Source organism: Juglans regia, chromosome 1 (assembly GCF_001411555.2).
Source record: "Juglans regia cultivar Chandler chromosome 1, Walnut 2.0, whole genome shotgun sequence".
NCBI classification, from domain to species: domain Eukaryota; kingdom Viridiplantae; phylum Streptophyta; class Magnoliopsida; order Fagales; family Juglandaceae; genus Juglans; species Juglans regia.
The window spans coordinates 10,740,878-10,765,396 of record NC_049901.1 but is presented as its reverse complement, the minus strand read 5'-3'; the positions used below and the strand labels follow the sequence as shown (position 1 = coordinate 10,765,396).

The 24,519-nt window shown below is 38.6% G+C and overlaps 1 protein-coding gene across 3 annotated transcripts in view; it reads left to right on the top strand.

Moving 5' to 3' along the window:
• The first annotated feature begins 10,218 nt into the window (after positions 1-10,218).
• Positions 10,219-24,519, top strand: part of LOC108996330 (twinkle homolog protein, chloroplastic/mitochondrial) — a 34,151-nt gene continuing 19,850 nt past the window's right edge. For 2 of the 3 annotated variants that reach the window (XM_018972169.2, XM_018972168.2), the window contains exons 1-15: positions 10,219-10,530; positions 10,920-11,153; positions 11,433-11,566; positions 15,837-15,892; positions 15,971-16,028; positions 16,134-16,244; positions 18,377-18,460; positions 19,195-19,275; positions 19,831-19,896; positions 19,979-20,095; positions 21,994-22,041; positions 22,125-22,210; positions 22,306-22,366; positions 22,863-23,045; positions 23,773-23,904. In XM_018972169.2, the coding sequence (XP_018827714.1) occupies positions 10,356-10,530; positions 10,920-11,153; positions 11,433-11,566; positions 15,837-15,892; positions 15,971-16,028; positions 16,134-16,244; positions 18,377-18,460; positions 19,195-19,275; positions 19,831-19,896; positions 19,979-20,095; positions 21,994-22,041; positions 22,125-22,210; positions 22,306-22,366; positions 22,863-23,045; positions 23,773-23,904 (1,626 nt within the window). In that variant the 5' untranslated portion in view covers positions 10,219-10,355. The remainder of the gene's footprint in view (positions 10,531-10,919; positions 11,154-11,432; positions 11,567-15,836; positions 15,893-15,970; positions 16,029-16,133; positions 16,245-18,376; positions 18,461-19,194; positions 19,276-19,830; positions 19,897-19,978; positions 20,096-21,993; positions 22,042-22,124; positions 22,211-22,305; positions 22,367-22,862; positions 23,046-23,772; positions 23,905-24,519) is intronic. The other variant, XM_018972170.2, reaches the window with a different exon arrangement.

Genomic DNA, 24,519 nt, shown 5'->3' with positions numbered 1-24,519 from the left:
TGTTTCCTTCGAAAAACCTGGCCCAAATGAAGGCGCCGTCGATGTAGAGGGTCATTTCACTAGGGTAGCCCTATATCCTTCCATGTTTTCATACTGCTTGAGACTGCCATTCCCTCGCCCTGTTCTTGACCTTCTAGATCGTCTTGGCTTGACCCATTCCCAACCGCACCCGAATGCCTAGAGATTATTGATGTGCTGCAGCATTATTTGGCGGCGGGCTTTACTGGGATTCTTCTCGAATGACGCGGACCTTACTAGTCGTGAGTTTTTTATTTCTCATAGGGTGCTACGTCTAAAGGGGAATGTGTGCAGTTTCAAGGCATCCCACGCTCTGGTCACCTTGGAGTCGCGATACTGCAAAGTGAAAGACTGATCTCCCAAATTCCCAGTAGGCAAGGTGAACTATCGAGAGTCCCCAATATGGATAGACTGGGGAAAAGTCCTGGAAGACAAGGTCGTGCGTTCAACAGCCACCCCTTACGAAGCAAAGCGCATTATGATTGTGCGAGAATGGGTGCAGAACCATCCCAACAACGTTTTTTCTCAGATCTTCCTTTCTGTGGAGAGTTTTAGGAGCTCTCTGCCTCCCTTGGTACACATTTCCTCTGATGATAGGTCGGTTGCTCTGTGGGCCCAAATTGCTCCACTTCGGAAGCATTCCTCAGACCTTCCTCTGCCGAACAAGGGGAAGAAAGTTCGTCGGGAGAGTGTTCAGGCCGAGGATAGGCCTCTTCCTGGGGTACAGGACCCCTTAATGGTTGGAGAGGCTACCTTGGAGGCCAGCCATCCCATTACTGTAGCAGTTCCAGCGCTGGTTGCAGCGAGCGAGAAGGAGAGCATTTTTCCTGTGGTGCCTCTACTGGTGGTGACTATTGAGGCACCCGAAGGCGAGGTTGAGATGGACATCCTCCTCCAAAGCATTTTCGCATCTACCACTCCTGATGAGGGACAACATTCTTCTTTATGGATCTCTCATTCTTCTTCATCTCCTCGGTCGTCGGGAGTCACTCTCTTGAGGTGGCTGATGAAAGGGTAGAGGCTACTTCTAGCAACTGCGCAGAGACAAGGGATTATATAGGAGGTAAGTCCTCTCCAAACGTTGCAATTCTCGGGGGTTCGAATGGTCTTGCTGGGGATTCTTTTCTCCAGGCCGCACTTCCAGAGTGGGGGAGTTCCTTTCTGCATGTTCCCGCCAACGATGGTCCAAGGAGTTCAGTCATTGACCCACTCGTCCAAGTGGAGTCTCTCAAAGGTGGTGGTTCTGTAGGTGAAATAGCCGACAAGGTTTGCATGATGAACTGTTCACCCGGGCCGTGTATCCAGCAAAGGACGGCTCTCATCCGGATGTCGTGATTGGCCCCTGCCTAGGGGGTTTAAGCGTGGGCCCGCCAGCTCCCCCTGAAGTTTCTACGGGATTGCATGAATTTGCAGGTCTTGCGAAGGCCCTTCATTCTCTGTCCCGGTTGGCCATGAAGGGGAGCCGAGAGGAAGCCATTAGTCGAGTTGTTGAGTACTTGTCAGGTTTTTTCCATGAGGTTTGACCGCTTCTTTCCATACCTTTTACTTTTTTTTCTTCAAGGCAACTTATCCCGAGCGTGGGATGAGAATGACCGGTTGGAGCAGTTGAACTAAAGCCTTCAGGATGCCACATTCTCCCTACAAGGGCAGCTGAGGTGATTCCAGAAACTTCGCAACGAGGCATGGGGACGTGGGGTTGTTGAAGGTCGCATGTAACGCCCCAATAGAAGGCCCAAACCACATGGCCTATACTCCAAAATGACTAGTCAATGATACAACTGGAGCCCCATTGGAACCTTATAAAGAGCAAGAACTTCTCTTTCCCAAATAATGTGGGATCACATACACCACCTACCCTTATCCATATCATATGGGGTATCACAATCTACCCCCCTTAAATTCCCGACGTCCTCATCGGACCTGTCCATTGTAGGTGGCATGGCTCAAGTCCCACATTTCTAGTTGGGATAGTTTCTGATACTATTTGAAACGCCCCAATAGAAGGCCCAAACCACATGGCCTATACTTCAAAAGGACTAGTAAATGATACAATTGGAGCCCCATTGGAACCTTATAAAGAGCAAGAACTTCTCCTTCCCAAGCAATGTGGGATCCCATACACCACCTACCCTTATCCATATCATATGGGGTATCACATCGCAGATCAATGCGGGCATTCCTTCTGGAGAGTCCGAAGCTGCATTCAAGATCGTTCACCAAGTACCTTCAACAGCTTGAGCTTGCCAAAATTCCCACCGATAAGGCATCTTTTCAAACCATCCGTGACCTGGGAATGAAAGAGATGCCGGATGTTTTCCTTGGTCCAGTCACCCCTACGCTGACATTAGTGGAGCCGGCCAACCTTGCTCCTTCTGTCGCTGAGGCTTAAAGATTTTATTTGTTTCATTATACTCTCTCTCTCTTTTTTTACACATGTATCCACATTTTGTCGCCTAGCGGCTTGTATATATATACATACTGACTAGTGCACATATCTTGTTTGTCATGTCTCACTTTTGCCTCTTTTTCCTTTCTTCTTTTTTGTTTTTGGGTGGCTAGCCTAGGGGACTATGGTGAAGGGGTCTGTAGAGCTCCTACCTACCCTGCTGGCCGGTCATGTTGCTCTTGTTTATCCTCTATGGATAGTCGAGCTCAGAATACGGTCATCGTCTTAATTGTTATTTGGGTGGCCATGCTCAACCATGCCTTTGAAGTATCTCAGCCCACCTCGTTGACTGTCCGGTTTAACCTTTTGTTTGTGTCACTAATACTGGGGTTTTTTTTTTTTGTGCATTTTGTACAAGTCTCTAGGTTCCTACTAATTCTTTCTGGAAAGGCCCGGGAATAATTCTTCTTATTTCCTCTGACCTTATGCCATGTGAAGTTCCCGGCCTACCTGGTCGCATACTGAGTGACTGCTCGCATTTCTCATACGTGGCAACACAATGTTAGTTGCACTTCTGCATTGAATGGCGCACCTTCGATTTATGAGTCATGGCTCCATTTTTCATAGCCATTAATTTTGCACATCGTATAAGTAGATATGCTTTGCAGCAGTTGCAATAATCAATGGATTATGTTTCTTTAGGGGACACATGGTGATATGTAGAGTTATGACACCTCAGGAGGCCAAACGTCAACCATGCCTAAATAAGGACCCTTCTCCACGTTAGGAAATCCATTATACTCACTCTATCTTTTCTTTTTTATTCTGTGACTCTTGCTTTACTGCTTGAGCTCCCAGTTCCTTTGCATTTCCTTCTACCTTTCACGGCTCTGACGAAATCTTTACACCCTAATGGGTGACGGGTCCTTTAGTGGCGCTCAAACCACTACTGGCTGTGGCAGTCTGTGCGCTAGAGGGTGGAACTGCCAATCCTTCGTTGTTGGGGTCCTGGACCCCTTGTTCTTGTTCTTACCCTTTTGTTTATTGTGCCTCGCTCGTTCTTGCCCTTTTGCTTATGGGGCTCGACTTTGAAACCATTCTCCAAAACTTGCTGCCTGCACGGAACTCGCTGCCTGCTTGGTTGCAGTGGTGAATGGCTCGATTGCCGTGGTGATCGTCGCTGTCTAAAACACACACAACAACAGACCCTGAACTCATTTTGGTTTCCTTGGGTCTGAGAACGGTGAGGTATTCTGGATCTTTTAGATTATCCCTGGCCGTTTTACAGTCTAGGTCTAGGGTCAAGCACTGGAACTTGTTTTGTTGAATATATAAGCTTCACGGTGTAACTTGCTCCTTGTAGTCTTGCATAATTAACAAAATGATTTTGTGTATCTGGCTGTATGAGTTCCGCATTTTTCTCGCTGTATTTCTTCTTTTTGTCTTTTTGTGTGTGTGTGTGTGTGCGTTCTTCTGTTTGCATTGTCTCGCACTTATTGCCCTCCGTTGTATGTCGTTGTTGCTTTTGCTTGTATTTTTTTTTATCTCGGTAGTTGGTGATTTTTCTTACTTTGGGCAGTCGTAAGACTTAAAACCCGCACTCCATCGGAGAGAGGTCAGGCTTCCTCAAGTTAGCCCACCCCTTTTGATTCCTTAAAGAGGTAATTTTTTTAGGCCGCCGTTGTGGCAGTCCGCTCTTTCACAGTGATAGGAGTTTGGTAAGTTCTTCGAGCCGCCTCGAAGGCAGGACCCACTATTCTCTTCGGGAGGAATAAGACTGCCTTTAGGCTGACTTTTCCTTGCTGGGTCCCGTAGGAAGGTAAGTCGTTCGAGCAGTCTGTTACTGGACTCGCTCCCGCTCGTTGACATCACATGGAAATGTAGCATTTTGGGCCAAACTGATGCTAGACCCACTCTTCACTCGTAGTGGAGGTCGGGGTAAGTTTTCATGTCGCCGCAAGGGCCAAACTTGCTCTCCTTCGCGGGGGGGACAATGTAACCTTTTAGGCCTACATTTCCCCTTGTATCCCGCAATGAGGTAAGTTATTCAAGCAGTTTGTCACTGTACCCACTCCTGCCTGTTGACACTTACGAGGAATGTATAGTTTCTGATTTCGAGTAGCTGAGGACTAATCCGCACTCCGTCATAGGAGGGACAAATCAACCTTAAGGCCCACATTTCCTTGTGATATCCTTGGGAGGTAAGTTCGAATAATGAGTTGGCTGACCGCTTTTCACCGTGATAGGAGCCGGGGTAAGTTCTTCAGGCCGCCTTAAAGGCAGAACCCACTCTCATCTGCGAGAGGGATAAGGAGACCTTTAGGCCGACTCATCCCCGTTGAGTCCCGCATGAAGGTAAGTTGTTTGGGCAGTTTGTTACTAGACCCGCTCCCGCTCCCTATCATTTATATCACATGAAAGGTAAGTGTTCGGTCAGGCTGGTGTTGATCAAACTTTGCTTTGCAGCAGAGGTCGGGAAAATTTATTCGGGAGGGCCATGAGGCCGATCCCGCTTTCCTTTACAGGAGGGATAAGTTCATCCTTGAGCCGACCTTTCCCTATAGTGTCTCGCGGGGAGGTGATTTATGGCAGTTTGTGATTGGACCCGCACCCGCCTATTGACATTCGCAAGGAAGGTATATTTTCATCTTCGAGCCTCTAAAGGTTGACCCGCACTCCATCAAGGGAGGAATAAGGCAACCCTTAGGCCTGTCTTTCCCTATGGTGTCCCATGGGGAGGTAATTTGTTGATGATCTTGTTGCCGTAGATTTTGTTAACCGCACTTTTTATTGTTGGCGCCTTACTGGTAATATTTAAGCGTGGAGCAAATGTTTTGCGTTGTCCTGAAAGTCGTGTTTTTATTAAATAAAAAGGCAAGTACAAGCTAGATGAAGAGGTGTTACAAAATTAAGGGACACGAAATCCAGGTCTGGGGAGGTCTTCGTCCATCTTTCTCTTCAGAGCCATGCACCATCCCTTCCCCCCCCCTCGAAATTGATAGGGCGAGTTATAGAAGGAGGCTTGCTGCAGTTTCTTCGGTGGTGCCCTGCCTATTCTGTTTTGTTGGTGTTGTTCGATGCGGGTCCTTCATCTTTATGCTTTAGCTCCTGGACGTAGCATTCCCTCGCTGATTCTTGCTCTCCTCTGACTTCTCCTACTCCCTGGGGAGTTGAAAACTTCATTTTGAGGTGATAGGTCGATGTGACAGCCCTTAAGCTGTTAAGGGTGGGCTTCCCGATGATGGTGTTGTATGCCGACGGAGTCATCACTACTAGGAAGTCGACCATTACAGGTGCTACTCCCCACAAAGACAGATAGCGTGATGGTTCTCACAAGTTGGACAATGCTTCTGGAAAAGCCTTTTAAGGGCATGGGGGTGGGCAGGAGTCGGGTGGGCTCAATACCCATCTTGGCGAAGGCTCCCCAGAACAGGATGTTTGCGGAGCTCTCGTTATCGATGAGGATTCTGCGAGTGGTGAAGTTGGCGACAAGCATCGTGACCACAAGGGCGTCGTTGTAGAGGTACAAAACCCCTTCTTTATCAGCCACAGTGAACGAGGTTGTCTGAGTAAAGTCACCCCTTCGTTGTTTGGCGAGGGTGGCTCCCTTATCTGCAGTTGTCGTTAAGGGATGTTCGCCTGTCTGTTCTGGTCACCTAGGTCCCGACTTCCTTCTCTCTTACTCCTGTCTTCGAGCTGGGGAGCGGGGGCGTTTCTATTGTTTTGCATACTTCTTCATTCCTCCCTGGGAGAAACAGTTTTCGATATTGTGTGAGATGGACTGATGGTATGTGCAATAGAGGCGCATTGTTCCCCGGTCATCTTCCTTTTGTATGGCGAACGTGGGCCGATTGTACCGTAGTCTAGATCCCTTTGCCGGGACTTCCTCTCACTGCTTCTCCTAGGATCCATTCTCCCCCTTTCATAGGACTTGGCCTTGGTTGGGGCCTTCTCTTTCCTCTCTACGTGCTCCAATTCCTTCCTTCGTGGCTCCGTCAATGCTTGGAGAGTGTCTTCTGTGTTGCTGAAGTTGTTGGCTTGGTCCATGAATTCTAGTAATGTTGCGGGAGTCCGTCTGGCTAGCTCTGCCATAAATTGGGAGCGTGGCCAGATGCCTCCCAAGAGCGTCGCCAAGGTTATATTCTCGTCTTGGTCAACGGTAGTCATGCGTTCTTTGTTGAACTAGGCTAAGTACGATTTCAGGCTTTCGTCCTCTGTTTGTTTGATAGTGAGGAGGCACACAGCCAAACGCCGCCTCCTTCAACCAGACATGAATTGGGTTAGGAACAACCTGACTAGCTCGCCGAAACTGTCCATCGATCCAGGTGCCAGTGACCTGAACCTTACACTTGCTGACCCCTTCAGGGTCAGCGAAAATGTCCTGCAAGCTATTTCCCTGGGGAAGCCATGTAGCGTCATGTGAGTCCTGAAGGTTTCCAGGTGCTCGAGGGGGTCCCTTCCTCCATCATACATCTCCATAGTAGGGACTCTAAATTTCGGTGGCAAAGGAACCACCATTACTTCTTCAGTATAGGGTAGACCCGTGCTCATTAGCAATTGGTCTACCGTTGACGACATACCCACTTTCCTTGCTATTTCCTCGTATTTTCCTTTGAGGCTGCAGAGCTCGTCCTACATGTTTTTCTACTCCTCATCCTTGTTGAGTCTTGCGTGCGATCCTACATGCTTAGTGTCGCTGGATCCTTCCCCGCTGGCTTGCTCCCGTTGAGGTTTTTTGAGTTCCACGTTCTCTTTGCGGAGTGTCTATACTTCGCCAGTTAGTTTCGTCACCCACTCCTCCATGGTTTTCAACCTTGCTTCCATGGCGTCTCCCATATCTCTTCTGAGTTGTTCGGAACGGGTTGTTGCAGGCATGAGAAGAACACACAAGATATATTACGATCCCACAGACGACGCCATTGTTAACGTCATGTTTCGCCCACCTTTGGGCCAAGCTTCAATAACTCAAATATTCGAAAACGGGCCCTGCACAAGGTAGAAAAGACTGTGGCTTTGAGAGGAGCAGATAACCTATGATGCCAAAGTTAGTAAATATTCTTGGGAGGTAGCAAATAAGTAAGTGAGTTTAGGGATCAGAGAGAGTATTCTTGTACATGAAATTTGCTATTTATACTATAGGTTTGAGGAGCAGATCGTGCCTACTTTTATGAAGTCCGTGTTCCCCGTACTGTTCCCTTTATTAGAGTCTTTAAATGCGTCGTAGCTTTGCGATGGCGTCATTAATGTGTCATGTTGTCTAGGTGGCAGAACTATTAATGTGGCGTGGTTCTCCAACCTCCTCTTCTCAGGCTGCTTTCCCTCTGTTTCGTTCATGTCTTGTCTGTCAGTAGATCAATGGTTCCTTGTATATCATGCATGTTGTGTGGGCAAGCACTCGAGGACTGGACACTATTAAAGGGGTCCTCATATCGACGAGTCTCATCCTTCCTACATGTTATGTACAGAGGAGCCTCCTAATGGGCCGAGTTATTGACTTTATGCTCCAGGCCGGATCCTGCGGCCACAATGGGAGCTGCTAATAGTATTCTAGCATACTATGGTGGACCACGCTTAATTTTGTGGCTTACACATCCCCCCATAAATCATATTGGTACCATGCATCTGAATGACCATCTAATTAACTATTCTGAACTTATATTACACTTGATCTTATGAAAACTTACGTGTCTTATGCAGCGTAAGCTGCATGAGATGCATAATACATACATAAATATAATATGTGGAATGAAATATGATGAATGACATACCTGTAAATATCATGACATACGTGTAATATAAACATTGGTTTCCAAAGAACTGACTTTAATAATAATATATATAACTAGCTAATGTATGCTAATAATAATTTATGATCAATCTACTTATCTTATGGTGTTGCTTCCTAAGATTTTTGACACAAAGTCGATCAAGGTGCAATGGAGGGACAATGATGGTTGTGATTATGAGGGAGGAAGAGATGATGGTGGCTTGCCGAGATTCATGGTGGGGAGATGAGGCTACAACCTGCTGAAGGTAAAAAGAGAGCTAAAAATAAAAAGTTTAGGCTTTGAGATGTAGGTGCACGTATAATGTATGAGACTCTATTTATAGGATGGTATGGGTTAGGTTTTGGAATTTTAAGGTGAAGAGGATTCTAAAGTTGTAATCTTAGTGTGTTTGAAAATAAAAACATACTCTTAGTTCATTTAATGTATGATTGAGAGTGACTGAGACTATGTAGGGAACTTCAATTAGTGATGATTTTAAATTGAAATAAATTTTTAATGGTCAATCTTTAAATTCTAAAATGAGTCTAATTTGTTCAATAAATATTAAATGAGATTTAACCTTGTTCTTAAGCTTAATTAAAACTCCTAATCAATCTCAATAATTTATAACTCGTGGGTTTATCCAATATGACCTATTAAATATAATTTAGGCTCAATAAAATTATCAATATTTTGACCTTAGAATTATTGGGTCAGATTGTTACAAGATCATCTCATTTCATATAATCATTACAAGTTTCTCGAACTTTCACACTAAATATAATAAACAATTTAATTTTTTAAAATTACAAAACAAAAATAATATTAAGAAATAATGTTATAAGTTCTAACTAGGGCTTTGCAAACCCTCCGCCCATTTCGACTCCATCCGACCTCCGCTTCGATTCCGACTCTGACAAAGTCGGAGTGGTCGGAATTCGGAGTCGGAGTTGGAGTTTGAAGCTTCACGAAACTCCGAACTTCAACTTAAAAAAAATATTCCAGATGTACATATGGATTTTAAAAAAATAACTAAACAAAGCCGTTCCACTTAATGTGGAACGACGTCGTTTGTTCACATGGTGGTCCAAAATGCATGACTCCTCATCTTCCTTTTTCCCCTCACTCCCTTTCCCTTATTCCGATTCTCTGAATCTTCTATGTTCCTTCTCTAAGTCTCTATTGCTCCATTCTGTTTGTTGTCGTTTGCGCTGTTCAGCCTTTGCGACGCCATAACTAATAAGTGTAGTCTGAGACTCCGAACCCTGGATTAATTAATTTTCACAATTTTTATTTTTTTCCATGATGTTAGGTTGCCTGGAATTATTTGAAGCTTTATATTATAACGGTTGTTTTGGGTCTAGTTGTTGGCTGTTAGGTTGCTTGTAAATATAAAATGGAATGTAGAGAATGTGTTTGTGAAAATGAAACTGTGAATTGTGAAATGTTGCTACTCCAATCGGAGCTCCGAGCTCTGATTCCGAGCTTCAAACTCCGATTGGAGTCGAAGTCGGAGGGTGTTTTGACCTCCGACCCCAGTCGGAGTCGGAGGGTGGGCGTTCCAATTCTGTCGGAGTTGGAGCCCACCCCTAGTTCTAATATTATTTTATTTAACTTATAACTTTTATCCCATATCATATAATCTGTGTAACCAAACGAGACGTTCAAAGTTTTTATAAAAAATTCGTACTGCTCCATAATTAGTTTTAAAGGTTTCTATTTCCATGCATATTAAACTAATACAAAAATAATTTATTTAAAATAGTTTAGGTAGGGTAGTGATGAAAAGAAATGGCCTGATTCAAAACTAAATTATTCTTAAATATCTTAAAATTATTTTACTATTATTTATTATTATTTTATTAATATTTTATTAATATTTATATATGACTTCACTATTACTTACTTATGATCTGAAATAGTACAAACGAAAAATTTAACAATTTTAAGGGAAAAAATAATTACGAATGCGAACTAACTGTTGAAAAACAAAAAACATAAGGAAAAAAACGGGTTCAAATTTTAAATCCCAAGACCAATGCGGACCAACTGTTGAAAAACCAAAAACCCTGGCTACTCCGCGCCTCCGCTCGAGGATGAAGTAAGAAGGCCGGGACTCACTCTCACTCTGTACAAGTTGGAAGTCTGGTCAGGACGCAAGAACCCTAAGAATAGGCAAAATAATGCCACTCATTCAGCAGTGTCTGTATCGTCCTCTCCAGTATACCCCCTTCTTATCCTCTTCCTCCTCCTCCTCCTTTTCTTCTACTACTTCACCCAGGAGATTAGGCCGTGCTTGGTCCCGCTCTCTCTCTTATGCCACCACTCTTTCCTTTTTCAAGGTTCCTCCTCCACCAGGTACGTACTTCCTTCGCCTCACCAGCTGCTAGCAGACACTCGAAAACGCTATTTCAGTATATTGTGTATCCTCAACCCCAATCCATCCCTCCATAGTATAGCTTTTTGTTTATCTCATATTTTGCATCTCAACTTTTTTTTTTTTTTTTTTTTCCTTTTTTCTTTCTTGGCAATTTTTTTTCCCTTTGATTGTATGTAGATAATAAACAAATGAAAAAGAAAATAAAATGGAAATTTTCTTCTGATGTATTATGCCATGTTGCTTCTATAAGTTCTATGGACCATATGTTTGTGTTCTGTTTATGGGATTGTGGGAGTAGTTCTCATTTGTGAATAATTCAAGATTGATTAAATTCGAATTAAAATGATTTACATTTACACCTATACAGGGCTTCAAAAGGGGGGTCACACCAAAAGCCAGGGTTGGGTGATGGACTCCAAGAACTTGTTCAAGTTCACTTCTTTCGAAATCCCATCAGTCCCTTCTTCGCACGGACGCCTCTTTCACATCCGCAGACTCCACTTCTCTGTCCATTCTTCGAAACCCTTTTCTAACATTCAACCTTTCCCCCTTAACACTAATGGGTTTTCTTCTATCTCTCATGCCAATATACCTCCTCCAGGTATTTCCCGCTTAAAACGCATACAATGTCATTATGAATTATATTTATTGGAGGGCTTGTGGATACCATCAGTATTTGTTAGGATTGTTAGAGAACTAAGGTTGTTTGTCAGAGCTCATATAAGTGCTATGTTCTGTGTTTGAGTATTGTAGATTTTATTGTTGTTGGAGAAGTTGATTAGAGGACCAATATTGGTGTGGGTATATGTCAGTGGGAACATTTGGTTTATATGAAGGCTTGTAGAGGGCACCTTTATTTGACTTGTTTTCCTTTCTGAAGTTTATATGGAGAGCCCAACAGAAAATGGGCTTGATTCAGCACAATTGAAGATTCTGAAGCAGAAACTGGAGGAGCTGGGCATGGACAGTGAAATATGTGTACCTGGGCAATACAACCACTTGCTTTGTCCAATGGTAATTTTAGTTTTGCTTCCATAATAATTTTTTTACTTATAAAAAAATAATTTTTTTGTCCTTTCTAGTAATTGGGTTCTTAAGCATTTCAAGGGTCCATTTGGTCTTACTAAACATATAAAATATGTCATTTCATGTACCAATTTTGTTTGTTTTTTCAAATTTCTTAAGTATATAAATGGAGTATGTACTTTGATGTTGTAATATGATCCAAATATCGGCAACGTAGCTGTAGAAAGCCAGTTGCAGAAAATAATTGAGTTGAATTATGGGAGAGAACCTATGTGGAAATACTTGAAGTGAAAATGAGGTTCTATATGGGAAACCATTTGATATGCCAGCTGTACTGCCATTGCTTAGCAGAATTTCGTATTTAGACTAATGATTTTCTTGATTCTTTTAACTTTGGTTAAAACAAGTATCTAACATGGAAGTAAATCAAAGAAATTGTAGGGGAAGTTTACTCAACAGGTAGCTGGATTTGTTTGGTTAACTTGTTTTTCACTTGTCATAGGCCGGTACCCACTGTTGACCCCTGTGAGTTAGGATTAACGAATTTAAGTAGATTACGATTCCGATATATAAGGAAGACACATTGGGTGCACTACCAACATGTACAACCTGACAATGCAACATGCCCATAACATATGGTTTCGTCATCATATCATAACATAAGCTGTTACGTATCTTATCATTCATACTTCATTATAATTGTACTTGCATACTTGTCATATACTGTCATATCATAGATTTCAAGTGTAATCGTGCCTTATCATATCATAGATTTAAAATGAAATCGCATTCTTTTGTAAAATGTCATGATACATGTTTCTTCACTTAAAATCATGATTTTTCATAAATCTTTTGATGCATAACTCTTTTCATAAAATCATGGCTTTTCATAACTATTTTGATGCACAACTCACATAAAATCATGACTTATCATAAGTATTTTGATGCATAACTCTTACATAAAATCATGACTTTTCATAAATATTTTAATGCATAAATCTTCACATAAAATCATGCATGGCTTTTCATAAAATATCTTGATGCATGTGTCATGCAACTAATGTGAAATTTATGCATAAAATCATGGCATTTATAAATTAATCATGACTTGGGTACATAAAAAGGGCTTTCAATGGAGGCTTACATACATAATACTTTTATAAAAGATATGTAGTTTACCGTACATATGTGTAAGGGTATGATTATGTTACTTATAAAAAAAAAAAAAAAGGGTATGATTATGCCACTTACCTCGTAGTGTTAATCCAGTATTTCCAGGGTGAAGCTGATTACCTATAAAATACACATAACTTACGTAAATTTCTAATTTATCACGTACTTCGTAAATAACCTAGTATATTGAAATAATTATATTTCCCTAAACCCTAAAATCCTCAAAATCGTAAAATATCGTCACTCCCCAAACACTTGATTTTCATATAATGTTTCCAAATAATTACATGATTAAATCCTAAAATCATATTAATTCCATAATATTGACATTAAAGACATAAATCTACAACTTTAATTTTCGACGTTTCGTTAATTACCTTAAAAATAGTCTAACCTTTTTTTTTTTGAGTAACTCTCATAAATCAACATTCCCCATTTAATCCATAAAACATAAATCTAAGCCCGTTTAACATTTTATAATCCATAACCCAATTATTTTAGGCTGTAATACTCGCTGCATGATCTGAATTTGCACTTATGTAACTCACACATATTTACTTAACCATCTGTGACTAAAAGGATGGGGCATATAAGTAATTTGGCTTAAAGGTCTTCAACGATCTATATGATATTCGAGAGGCTCAAGAGAGTATAATGCCCCGGTCCCGGATGGGTCGGAGAGTTACTTCCTGTCACTTAAACTCACATTTCAACAATATATTTATAGACTCTAAATTCTCAATGTCATATAAAAATTATTGTCTCAAACCAACCACCTCAATATATTCAACCTCCCAAAATACTAAGTCATCAGAACATTACAAAATTACTTAATAAAATTCGTCAATACTCATAGAAACCTTCTATGCTTAATCCACTATGCTTAAAATCATCTCACCGATGCTCCATAATCTTGATTCTCAGCTAAAATATTCAAATTATCTAAAAAAAATATTGTGGAGATAAGATGTGAGTTATCAACAATTTAGTAAACATAGAACATATACTAGTATGTAAATATGAGCATTTACAGAATTCAAATTGCAGAACAAAATATTTTTACTTTTAGAATGCGAAAATCATAGCATGTTATAAAAAATATCAGAGTGAAACTTCAGAAATATTCTTATTTAAAAGTATCATTTGGCATAGCATAACTGAGCATCATATCAGAACAAAAGTCATGTTTAACCCTCGTGGTAGGGTTGTGCATCTACGGATAGGCAGACAAACAGAATATAAATCACTCTGTCACCAAATGGTATGCACTCAAACAGAGACCACTACTATAACCCGTGGCAGGGCCGTATACCACTATTATCACTCGTGTCAGGTCTTATACCACTACTATCACTTGTGGTAGGGCTGTATACCACTATTATCACCCGTGACAGGGCCGTATACCACTATTATCGCCCATGGCAGGGGCCGTAATGGAATAAAATAGAAACATAATCAGATAAAGAATCAGAAAGTGATGTCAAAGGTTTCTCAGATGCCACATCGTATGAAAACAGAGTATTGAACAAATTCATATCATCTTCACAATATCAAAAGCAGATTTGAAGCATTTTCTCTTAATCAATGCAAAAATTTTCAGATCTCATATTTGTTCTTTTTACCAAGTTTAGAAACATAATGCCAAAAATAAGTTCATGTCTATACCAATCGTGATAAAATTTTGTTTTTTCTTATACAAAGTTTTATGAGTAATGCATAACATATGATTGATGTTGTTTTCACATTTCTTTTCAAAATATATAATGTACATTTTTCATAAAATCAATTTCAGTCCATTCATTTAATGCAAAGTCTAGCACATGAACCTTCCGCTTACCTGGACTTTTTAGTTTTTCAAAAATTTTCCGCAACAGTGCCGAACAAATATTAATCGTCATCTATAAAATAGTCACGTAACTTTTGTAAATTTTGAATTGAGCATGTATTTCGATACCTAAACTTGAAATACTAAATAAACCTATTTTTCCTAAAATTCTAAAATTCTCACAATCCTAAAAGATCGTCACTTCCCAAATTCATCAACATCCACTTGGTTTCTCTGTATAATTCCTTAAACTCTAAAGCCTAGTTTGTTTTCGCAGATGAGATGAGTTGAGATTAAAGTTAAAAGTTGAATAAATATTGTTAGAATATATTTTTTTAATATTATTTTTGTCTTAGGATTTGAAAAAGTTGAATTATTTATTTTATTTAGTGTGAGAATTTGAGAAAATTGTAATAGTTAGAAGAGATGAAATGAGATGAGTTGAGAGGAGTTGTGAAACGTGGCCTAAATGATTTTCTGTAAAATAAAATTGTATGGCTAACATATTTACTCAATTAATACTAAGCCCATGTGAAAAGACACCTCCAGCTTAATATTTACTTTACATAATTATAATAAAATCTATTACAATAAACATCAAAACTTCGTTTAATCGAATAGACTTAATCCTATCTACAACATTCAAAATCAAATTAAACACTTACTACTGAAATTCATTTATAAAAATTCTGATGCTAAATTATATCATAGTAAGTAATATACTTTAAAACCCTAACTATCTTCTGTAATAATATTTATACTTAAAACAAAGCCTTCACAAAGTAAATTTAAAAAAACCAAGCCCAACGTATGACCAGTGGTGTTTTGGGAATTGACCGTAAGTATGTATGGGTTCTTTGGGAAGGCTGGAACGTAAAAGGCAACTCATAGACACCCAAACTAAACCGTGTAACAGATAAGAGTCCATACTCACCGAGAGGGAAGGAGAGATGCGGGTGCACAAGCCCTTAGCAAGGAGTTTCTCGCAAGTGCACATCGGGTAATTCAAGGGGAAAATCCCCTAGTTTGGTGGCCCCTAGAGATTTTTTGCGCTCAAGGGGATTTGAACCTTGAAAAATCATAATATGTTGCAGAAATTTTGGGCCTTGAGTATATTTTTCTATGACAAAATGGTTCAATTCCAACTTAGATATGCATTTGAGCATGCCTTTTCTTTTGAGTGTGAAAAGGTTTTGTTCAGTTTTTATTTTTTTCTAGTACTAATTTGTATTTATTTGTTGGTTAATTCTGGTATGTTAGTGCAATGGTGGGGGCTCAGAGGAAAGGAGCTTATCTCTTTTTGTTACAAACGATGGGTATGCTTCTTGTGTTTTTTAAAGTTTATTCTTAGCCAACTGCAAGTATTTTTATGTTGCACATATTTGAGTGTTCAGGGGTGCTGCTTTATGGATGTGTTTCCGTGCAAAATGTGGATGGAAAGGCAGTACAAGAGTAAGATAGTTTCTTATCTCTGTGTGGTTCGTATCTGTCCCCGGTTGTAATTTTGAAATATCTAAAAATGAAGGTCACTTGCTAGTGTTATCCCCTTGGTTGCAGGCAATTGCAGATGGCGGGCCATTTTCTGGATCTTTGAACCAGTTAACCAGACTTAAGAATAAAAGAGAAATCACAGAGGAGAATCTGCAATTAGAACCACTTTGTAATGAGGTTGTTAAGCTTAACTTTTTTCTACCACTTTCCCTTATGATGTGAGATTGAAGTCACTTTAGATGGTTTGGGCTGTTGCTGTTATGTATCCCTAATAATTTGCTTACCTCTCTCTCCATACAATAATGCATTTGTTCATTGGTAAATACGTAACAAAAGTAGTCTCATCTAAAGGCACAATTTGTCATTTTATTCCTGATTATATGGAAAGAATTTAGTTTGTGGATCATTTTCAGGTTTACTGATGTGGGCCAAATGATGCTTCTGATTGTCGCTTTTTACAAATGCATATTAGGGCTCGTTTGGGGAGTGAGATGAGATGAGGATTTTGTAAATAGTAGTAAGTAAGATAGATTGTGAATAGTAGTGAGATGGTTTGAATTGAGTATCTTTTGGGTTTTGGGAAATGAGAGAGAAAAAGTTGAATAAAAAATATTATAAAGTTAAAATATTGTTAGAATATAGTTTTATAATATTATTTTTGTTTAGGGATTTGAAAAAATAGAATTTTTTTTAATTTTTTGTTTGAAAGTTTGGGAAAGTTGTAATGATTAGTTTGAAAATGTTTATATTTGAATTATGTTTGAGAAGGAGATGAGATGAGATGAGAATTTTGGGACGAGATCTATTTCCAAACAAGCCCTAATTCCATGCGTCTGAACCTAAACAGTAGCATGGTGTCCTCATTCAGTTGCATCTTTGCATACATATATATTATTATTCTTGACTTTAACACTCTCTCTAGTCTTTTTTTTTTAATAAAAGGGGTGGGGGGTTTTGAACCCAGGTTTTCCATTTGGAATGGGTCATATGCCATTAGGCCATCAGGCTCTTGGCAATAGTCTCTCTAGTTAGGCATATCTGATGTATACTGCTAGTGTACTAAGCCTTTTTGATTATCCATAAATATAATCTTACTTATAAAAAGAAGACATTAGCAAGTGCCTGGATCTCTCTTGAAACTAGTATTTTGGGACGATGACCAAGGATGTAAAATCTTGTTTTATGTATTCTACAAATCAGAAGAAAAAACTCTAGAAGCTTTCATTTCTGTGGTAGTGGCAGAGAAATTTAAGTGTTTAGGCATCGAGTAGCATACTGTATGTGTTTCTTCTTCAGGACAATTTTTGGTCAGTTTTTGATACTGTATAATGTAGATGCTGCTCAGTGTTTTTTTAATAAGCAAGCTTTATTAATGAGCAAAAAAGCGCAATTTAAGTACACAGGTCATAGCCCAGTTAGAAAGAAAAGAAAGATTAATAAGTGGCAAAAACTGTAGCTGGAAGAGCATATGTATGATGAAATCCAATGATAAAGTGTTCTTAAAAGAAATTCTTGAGCTCCTTCACAGTCTTCTCACAATTCTTGAAGCTTTGGTCGTTTATTTCTCCATATGCACCATATTAGGCAGATTATGGTCATTTTCGACAAAGCTTGACTTTATCGACTGTCAAACCGACCTTTCCAGGAAAGGTCCATCACCCATTATGGTGTGTCCTAGTCCGATTTAAAAGGGCTAAATACAGGTTGCCATGAAGCACTAAGAATGTCACAGTGTAGTAACAATTGATCTGTGGTTTCCTCATTAGTGTTCTTTATAGATGAATATGACTAATATTGTTGACACGCTGACATATTTTCTTAAAGAACCTTCTCTGATAAATTGTCAAAGATGGTTTTGGCCTTCAACTTTTACGGATAAAAAAATTGTCAAAGATGGTTTCCATGATTCTTCTGACTAATTATTTGGCGGTATGGCTTATTGATAACTAAGCGCTTGCAATCAGGGAATTTTTTTTTTTTTTTTATTTGTGTGATTTATGTAATGCCACTCTACCTTTTTCTTCAAAACCTAATGTGACTAACTTTCCTGATGGTATTGTGAAATGGATATGTTACCCAATGATTCTTAGGGAAGAATGTAACTAGTATGGTCAACATGCTGTCGTGGCAGAATGTTGCAGACCCATTTAATTTTATTCTGAACAAGGCCACTTCTTTGCATTCTTCCAGATTATTTTCTAGGTGAATTGTGGTTGAAGAACAATTGAGAATTGATAATAGGGGATAGATTTATCCTATTTTGTTTACTGTAGCTTGTACTGAATATAATATTATTTTTATTATTGCAGCTAGTTGCTTATTTTGCCGAGCGGTTAATATCATGGAAAACACTGCAGAGAAATGCAGTAATGCAGAAAAGATCTGGTGATCAGGTGCACACTGCTTCTGAACAAACCAAAAGAAAACTGATGCCTGTTTATTATATTGCTGACATAAGTTTTTACTTATAAAAAAAATGATGACTTCAGTCGTGTCTAGATTAGAGCGAGATATTAATGTGGTAATATAATGATTTCTATAATGAGTCCATAGAAGTCTCACTTATCAAAAAGAGGGAAAAAACTAGAGCATTGGAGCATGAAGGCATGACTCCCATTTAGTGTTCTGTACTTTATACCTATATTTTTTAATAAAGTTCGATACATTTACGTATAAAAAAATGATATCCATCTTTTGTAACGAATTTATTCCATTCGGTGAATTCTTTTCACAATAGCCATCTTATCAAAAACAAAAACAAAAACATCAGCAACGTTTAATAAGTCCATATTTGTCTATGGGTGAGAAAAAAGGGGTTGCGTGGTTATTTTTTTTTTTGGATCAGTCATCTGGATTCATTTCTGTAGTATCCAACTACCCAGTAACATACATCAAACTGATAGTTTTCTTAACATTGAGTTAATTAGAACTGATAGTTGTGGTTAAAAAAAGATGAAGGGGGAAAGAACTGAGAATGAGTTCAACTGTACATTTGAAAGAAAATGGCACTTTTTTTCTTATCAATTCAGAAGTAGGATAAGTGCTCTATATAACAAAACTGGGAAAATCTAGCCTAAATTTGGCAACAAGTTTGTTTTTCTGATTGCTTCTGTAATGTTACTGGCAGATTGCAATTGCATTTACTTATCGGCGAAATGGAAAGCTTGTTAGTTGCAAGTATCGAGACATTAACAAGAAGTTTTGGCAGGTTTGAGCATAACGATTACTCTAGCTATCTAAACAAGTGATAAACATGCAATGTTTGATATGCTGAGTGAGAAAAAGGAAAATAAAAAGGAAAAGAGAAAGGAAGGCATGGTTTATATTGTACCATAGAATCTATTATTATAAAAGTATTTTAGATTGATGGGCAAAACCTCCTACACTTGAAGTTCTTTTGAGGAAATTATATTAGCTTAGAACCCTGCATGGAAACTTCTGATCGGTGCCCAATATGTGAGTGGAAGTTATCCGTTGACTATGGTCGTCTAATCAGGAGTCTTTTGTGGAAAAACTCCAGAGAGTAATTGAAGGTTACCTTCTGTTCCTTCGGTGTGTGATCTTGTAGTTCAGAAAGAAAAAGGTGTGGCCTTTTAACATGTTGCAGTTGAGACTTCTACTTTCTCCTAACATGGGCTTGAGTTTTTTGTTAATTCTCTCTTACCCATTATGATTACTTTCTTGGTACGTCATAACATGTTTCTGCCTTCAATACTTGAAATTGAACTGAATCAATTGTCTTATAGATCTGCTTTTATTTCAGGAAGTAGACACTGAAAAGATCTTTTATGGGCTTGATGACATTAAGGGGAAAAGTGATATCATCATTGTATGGCTTCCATTCTTCTATAATATTAAATGACGTCAACATCATTTCATCCTATAATTATTATTTCACTTAATTATTATAGGTTGAAGGTGAAATGGACAAGCTTGCAATGGAAGAAGCTGGGTTTCGAAATTGTGTGAGTGTCCCTGATGGTGCCCCTCCATCTGTTTCTACAAAGGAGTTGCCACCTGAAGAACAGGTCTTTTTCTCTTCTTAAAATTCTGAATTACCTTCCCTGCACGGTCTGTGCCAAGGAAAAAAAAAGAACAAAAGAAGCAAATTAGCCATTTAAAAGTCATTACTGATAAAACAAATCTGAATTATCTGAGCTGGATCAATGCTATTACTTTTTATGAACGCTAATCTAGTTATATTTTTGTTAAAACTTGGCTTTTGACTGTGTCCAAAAATGTTGGATATACCCCCCATAAAATGACGTCTCTTTCAACAGGAAGGATGTGCTCACATTGAGAGAATTCTAACATAATGTGTGCAAACAGACTCTGAGACCTGTACATGTCTACTGTTTGAGTAAATACACCAATCTCTCTTGAGGTTTGACTATTTGAGAAGTATCATAGGCTTAGCTCTTTAGAAACGATGCTCTGCTCCCTAATAATATTTTTTCATAATTTAACAATATATGAGCGGTCCTAAGGGTGTATTTATTATATGGATAAAAAACTTCAGGGGGCAGAGTGACGTTTCTGAAAATTGGAGCCCAAGCCTTGAGTGAGGTTGGTAGAATTTATTGTTATCAATATAATTTCCCGTACCATGAGCCTCAGTTTGCTGCTTGTGTTCTTGTATGAACAAGATTGTTATAGTATAAGCTTCACTCAGATGGAGAGATAGGCCTTACTTTGTTTCCGTTCACAAGTAGTTTCTACTATATATATGTGTATATATTTGTGTTGCACTCTTGGTACTGGATGTTTGTAATATAAGCTCATGTTTAAATCTTTATCTAGCTACTTTCGTGCTGCACTCCTTGTGAGAATTGAACCCAAGATGTTTGAATATGCACAGCTCATCCCAAGTCTGCCTTTTGACCACTATATTGCACCTTGACAGGTCCTTACAAAAATTTTAGCGAATGGAAAATTTTAGAAAGAGGCATATTGTAGTATTCAAGTGGTGTTGTATGTGAAAGCAAAATGGGGAAAGCATTGGTCATATTCTACCATATTGTGAGTTGGTAGGCGCTTGTGTGTTCAGCACTTTTGGATTTGAGTGGGTTGTTGTGCCCTAGAGGATGGAGTTGTTGAATCCTTGTGGAAGTCTTAGGCCTCGTTTTAATAGTGAAATAGTTTGAGTTAAGATGTTTTATGGGGTTTTGGGAAAGGAGAGAGAAAAAGTTGAATAAACATATTATAAAGTTAAAATATTGTTAGAGTATAATTTTTTAATATTATTTAGTACTTCTTGTGTACTTGAGCTATGCTTATTCGTGATAATAAAATTCTTATTAATTATAAAAAAAATATTATTTTTGCTTTGGGAAACTTCTGAGGGTGTGGTGCATGGGACCGGGGTGTACTCTGCAGGGGTGGGTCCAAAGGGCCCTGCCTTGGAGAGGTTCCCCGACATAAAAAATTTTTTTTTTGCTTTGGGATTTGAAAAAAATTGAATTGTTTTTTGTGTTTTGTTGAGAAGTTTGAGAAAGTTGTAATGATTAGATAAAAAAATTGAAGATTTGAATTTGAAAAGTGTTTTGTGTTTGTGGTGTTTGGATGTTGAGATGTGATGAGATGAGAGCATCTTGCAATCCAATCTGGGCCTTAGAAATTCAGATGTTTGGAGGATGACCCCTTTGTGCTTAATGTGGTGTGTCTAACAAGAATGTGATACCCGAACTTTTGAAAATCATGAGGGATGGCGACAGAGTTAAAACCCATAAATTTCAACAATCTCTATGCTTGGATGGCTGCTCATGACAGCTTCTAATTATCTAGCCTGCTAGACTTCAAGCTGGGTGTATCCCTTTGTATATTTCCTGTGTACTTGGGTTGCGTCATTGTGCGTTTTTAATACAATTTGCATTACTTATTAAAAAATATTTATCTAATGCTTTTGCTTTGCATTTTTGTAAACTAGGATACAAAGTATCAGTATTTGTGGAACTGCAAAGAGTACTTGCAGGAGGTTGGTTGATATAGGTCTGCTGCTTTTAATTAGAACTTGGAATTGTCGAAAGCTTTATTTTTATATTTTATTGGCATCGATAGGCATCACGTATTATACTTGCCACTGATGGGGATCTACCTGGTCAAGCTTTAGCTGAAGAGCTTGCACGCCGCCTTGGAAGGGAAAGGTCTACATGATGTCTCCTGATTATTGTATGCTATTAATCTGAAACAATGTTTAGAAGGCTTATTAAGAATACCTTTTTTGGACCATGTGATGCAGATGCTGGCGAGTCACATGGCCAAAGAAAAATGAAGTAGAGCATTTCAAAGATGCAAATGAGGTCAGTTATTTATGTCCGCATATATGTACATCATTATGTCTCCTTGAGGACAGACTGAAGGCCTTATTCTGAACCAGATATGCTTACTATAATAAGATTGAGTTAATTAGGAAGATAAAGTTTTCTAAAGCCAGCAAGTTTCTTCTTGTAGTATTATGTATATCTAACCATATGAAGCTGGTGACATGTTTCTGTGGTCTCCCTTGTTTGTAAATCTGTTATCCTTGCATCAATAAGATGCTGATATAATATATATCATGCTGATGAGCAATAAATATCTTCACACAATAAGCATTGCCTATTCATCATGTGGTATGATCATTGGGACTTCCACACATTCTTGTCTTATCATTGATGGGCCCTCACATGGAAATTTTATTCTGAAAAGCCATTTAAGTTGTAACCGGGTCATTTGCTTTGAAATTATTGGACTAGCCCTTATCTCTAATAATCAGGCTCACTAAACTTATCTTATCTCTTGCAATTATGTGCACAGGTTCTCATGTATTTGGGTTCTGATGTACTGAAGGAAGTCATTGAGAATGCTGAATTATACCCTATACGTGGATTGTTCAACTTTAATAACTACTTTGATGAAATTGATGCCTATTATCACAGAACTCATGGATATGAGTTTGGTCTCTCAACTGGGTGGAGGGCTTTGAATGGGTTATATAATGTAAGTACAAACCTGCATTATAATTTATTTAGTCTACAGGTATTTTCTGACTAAGTTCTTCTCTGGTGACAATATTGTTAAGCCTAACATGAGTCTTATGTTTAGGTTCACATACAAGATTTAGAGCTATTTGGGAATGGTTTCAATTTGTTCTGCCTTCAAAAAGTAGGGAATTGCAAGTGGATACATTGATTTTTTACATGCTTGGTAATTGGTTTCAAAGCCGTTTGGAAAAAAAGAAGGGAGAAATGCGTTTGGATGCATAACGTGAAATAGAAGTCTTATTCAAAAAGGCCTGGTTCATCATTCATAGTGATATTCTATATTCTGCCTATGCGGGGCTATATTTTATAACTGGAAAAGTAATTGAAATTAGATTTGTACTTTTTAATTTAAAGAGATCAGTCTAGTATGGTCTGTATTATAACAAATAAATTGGTCAGGATTATGATTTTTGAAGATATATATTTTTTTGTTGGTAAATGAGAACTTTATTAATGAGAAGATATAGATTTTACAATAATAACAAATGAATTCTTATCTAAATATAAACAATCACAAACTCTCCAAATTCCTAGTAGTCAGTATGTTCTAACCATGCTCACAACTCTCCATATTACTAATAATATGTTCTAACCAGCAGAAATGCACGTGTGGTTATGTTGGAGCATAGTGCTGTGAAAACATTCTGCTCTTGTTCAGTTGTTCTAAACGTTATTTTAATCAGGTTGTGGCAGGAGAGTTGACTATAGTAACTGGGGTTCCCAATTCAGGCAAGAGTGAGTGGATTGATGCTCTCATGTGCAATCTTAATGAAAGTTTTGGTTGGAAATTTGCACTTTGCTCTATGGAGAACAAGGTAAGTCAATTTATGGTCAAATTTGATTTCGAATATATTTTTTATATGGGGCTATTATGATATTTGTGTACGTTTGCATCAATCTGTGGAAACTCTTCCCTACTGGGATTGTACTCTTACATCTTGTTAAATTTCTCAAACCTGTACATGGTATGTCTTGTTAAAACTCTTCAAGTCAAATCTCTCTCTCTCATGACTGAGACGTCTTCTTATTTCTGGTGCTTCTCGCCAGAAATAATGTAACGCCCCAATGGAAGACCCAAACTACATGGCCTATATTTCAAAAGGACTAGTCAATGATACAATTGGAGCTCCAATAGAACCTTATAAAGAGCTAGAACTTCTCATTCCCAAGCAATGTGGGATCCCATACACCACCTACCCTAGTTATTCATATCATATGGGGTATCACAAATAATCCATTAATCCGTCCAATTTTTTTGTTTTCTCCTTCGCTTTTTAAATTTTCTTTCCATTTCTTTTTTCCTTCTATCTTTTTTTGGAATTGGAGTTTTTTAGCAAGATGGGTAATGCGGCCAGATTATGGGTAGAAGCAAAGTTGTTTGCTTTTAGCAGGAAAGGTGGAAATCTCTTTTGTATTTATGAAAGTAGGAA